This window comes from Corvus kubaryi, unplaced genomic scaffold, assembly GCF_017639235.1.
Source record: "Corvus kubaryi isolate FWS band 111438036 unplaced genomic scaffold, C.kubaryi_AGA036_p1.0 37070, whole genome shotgun sequence".
NCBI classification, from domain to species: Eukaryota; Metazoa; Chordata; class Aves; order Passeriformes; family Corvidae; genus Corvus; species Corvus kubaryi.
Window position 1 is genome coordinate 22373 of NW_024581025.1, and position 1203 is coordinate 23575.

Sequence of the window (1203 nt, forward strand, 5' to 3'; positions counted from 1 at the left end):
CCCCCCCACCTCTTGGGCAGGTGGGCGAAGGGGTCCTTGGCCTTGGGCTCGGCTGCCAGGACCTGCTCGCACTCGTCCAGGTCCTCGTCCGGCTCCGGCCGCTTCTCCTCCTTCTTGGGGGGCTTCTCCTTCTTGGGGGCCTCCTTCTCCTTCTTGGGGGTCTCCTTCTCCTTCCGGGCCTGGCTCTCCGCAAATTTCTTGGCTGTCCCACCCCAAAAATCAGCTTAATTTGGGGTTTTTTTCATCCAAAAAAACCCCCTTAAAATTCCCCTAAAATTTGCTTTTTCTGCCCTTTTTTAAGTCCAAAAAAAGCCTTTTAAATCCCGTTTTTTTCCTTTAAAATGACCCTGAAATTTCCCTTTTTCCACCCTTTCAAATCCCTAGAAAAACACTTTAAATCCCCCACAAAAACCCTAAAACTGTTGTTGTTTTTTTTTTTCTTCTCAAAAAAACCCTGAAGTCCCTCTTTTTTCCTCTTTAAATTATCCCTGGAGCAGACACAAGATCCCAGGAAGGTCCCCAGGTGTCCCTGTCCCCCCCTGGTGTCCCCTCACCGTCGAACTGGGCCATCCTCTGGCACAGCTGGACCTCTCCCAGGACAGCCTTGAACTGGGGCTGGTTCAGGCAGGTCAGGAACCAGCGGTTCACGTTCCCGAAGGGACCCCGGAACGCGGGGTCAAGGACCTGGAAAGGGACAGTGACAACCCTAAATCCCTCTGGGACACCCCCAAGCGCAGCTGGGACAGTCCAAATACCCCTGGGAGCCTAAAAACCCCACTGGAACGCTGGATCCAGCGCCTGGAAAGGGACAGCGACGCCCCCCGGAGCCCCTAAATGACCCCAAGTCCCCCCAGAACCCCATAAACGACCCCAAAACCCCGCAAGTGGCCCCGTACCTGCTTGTAGAGCCAGAGCAGGGCGCACACCAGGCTGATGTCGGCCAGGCTGACCCTCTCCCCCACCAGGAAGGTTCTGGTCTTCAGGTGCCCGTCCAGGACCCCCAGGACCCTCCTGACCTCCTCCTTCGCCACCTCGGTCGCCTGGGGGGCACCAAAAATTGGGGAAGGGGCTCCAAAATTAGGGAGGGGACCCCAAAACCACCCCTACCCCCCTTAGAAACCCCACACCCCCTGAAATCTCCCTCAGGACCGGCCAAAAAAAGCCCCAAACCCCACCCAAATCATACCCCAGGACCCCCCCCCC

At 56.7% G+C, this 1203-nt stretch overlaps 1 protein-coding gene across 1 annotated transcript in view; it reads right to left on the minus strand.

Moving 5' to 3' along the window:
* Positions 1-1203, minus strand: part of EEF1G (eukaryotic translation elongation factor 1 gamma) — a 13288-nt gene that overhangs the window by 10151 nt on the left and 1934 nt on the right. The window contains exons 5-7 of the mRNA XM_042020985.1: positions 897-1040; positions 555-684; positions 10-202 (exon numbers count right to left, since the gene is read on the minus strand). Coding sequence (XP_041876919.1) covers positions 10-202; positions 555-684; positions 897-1040 — 467 coding nt within the window. The remainder of the gene's footprint in view (positions 1-9; positions 203-554; positions 685-896; positions 1041-1203) is intronic.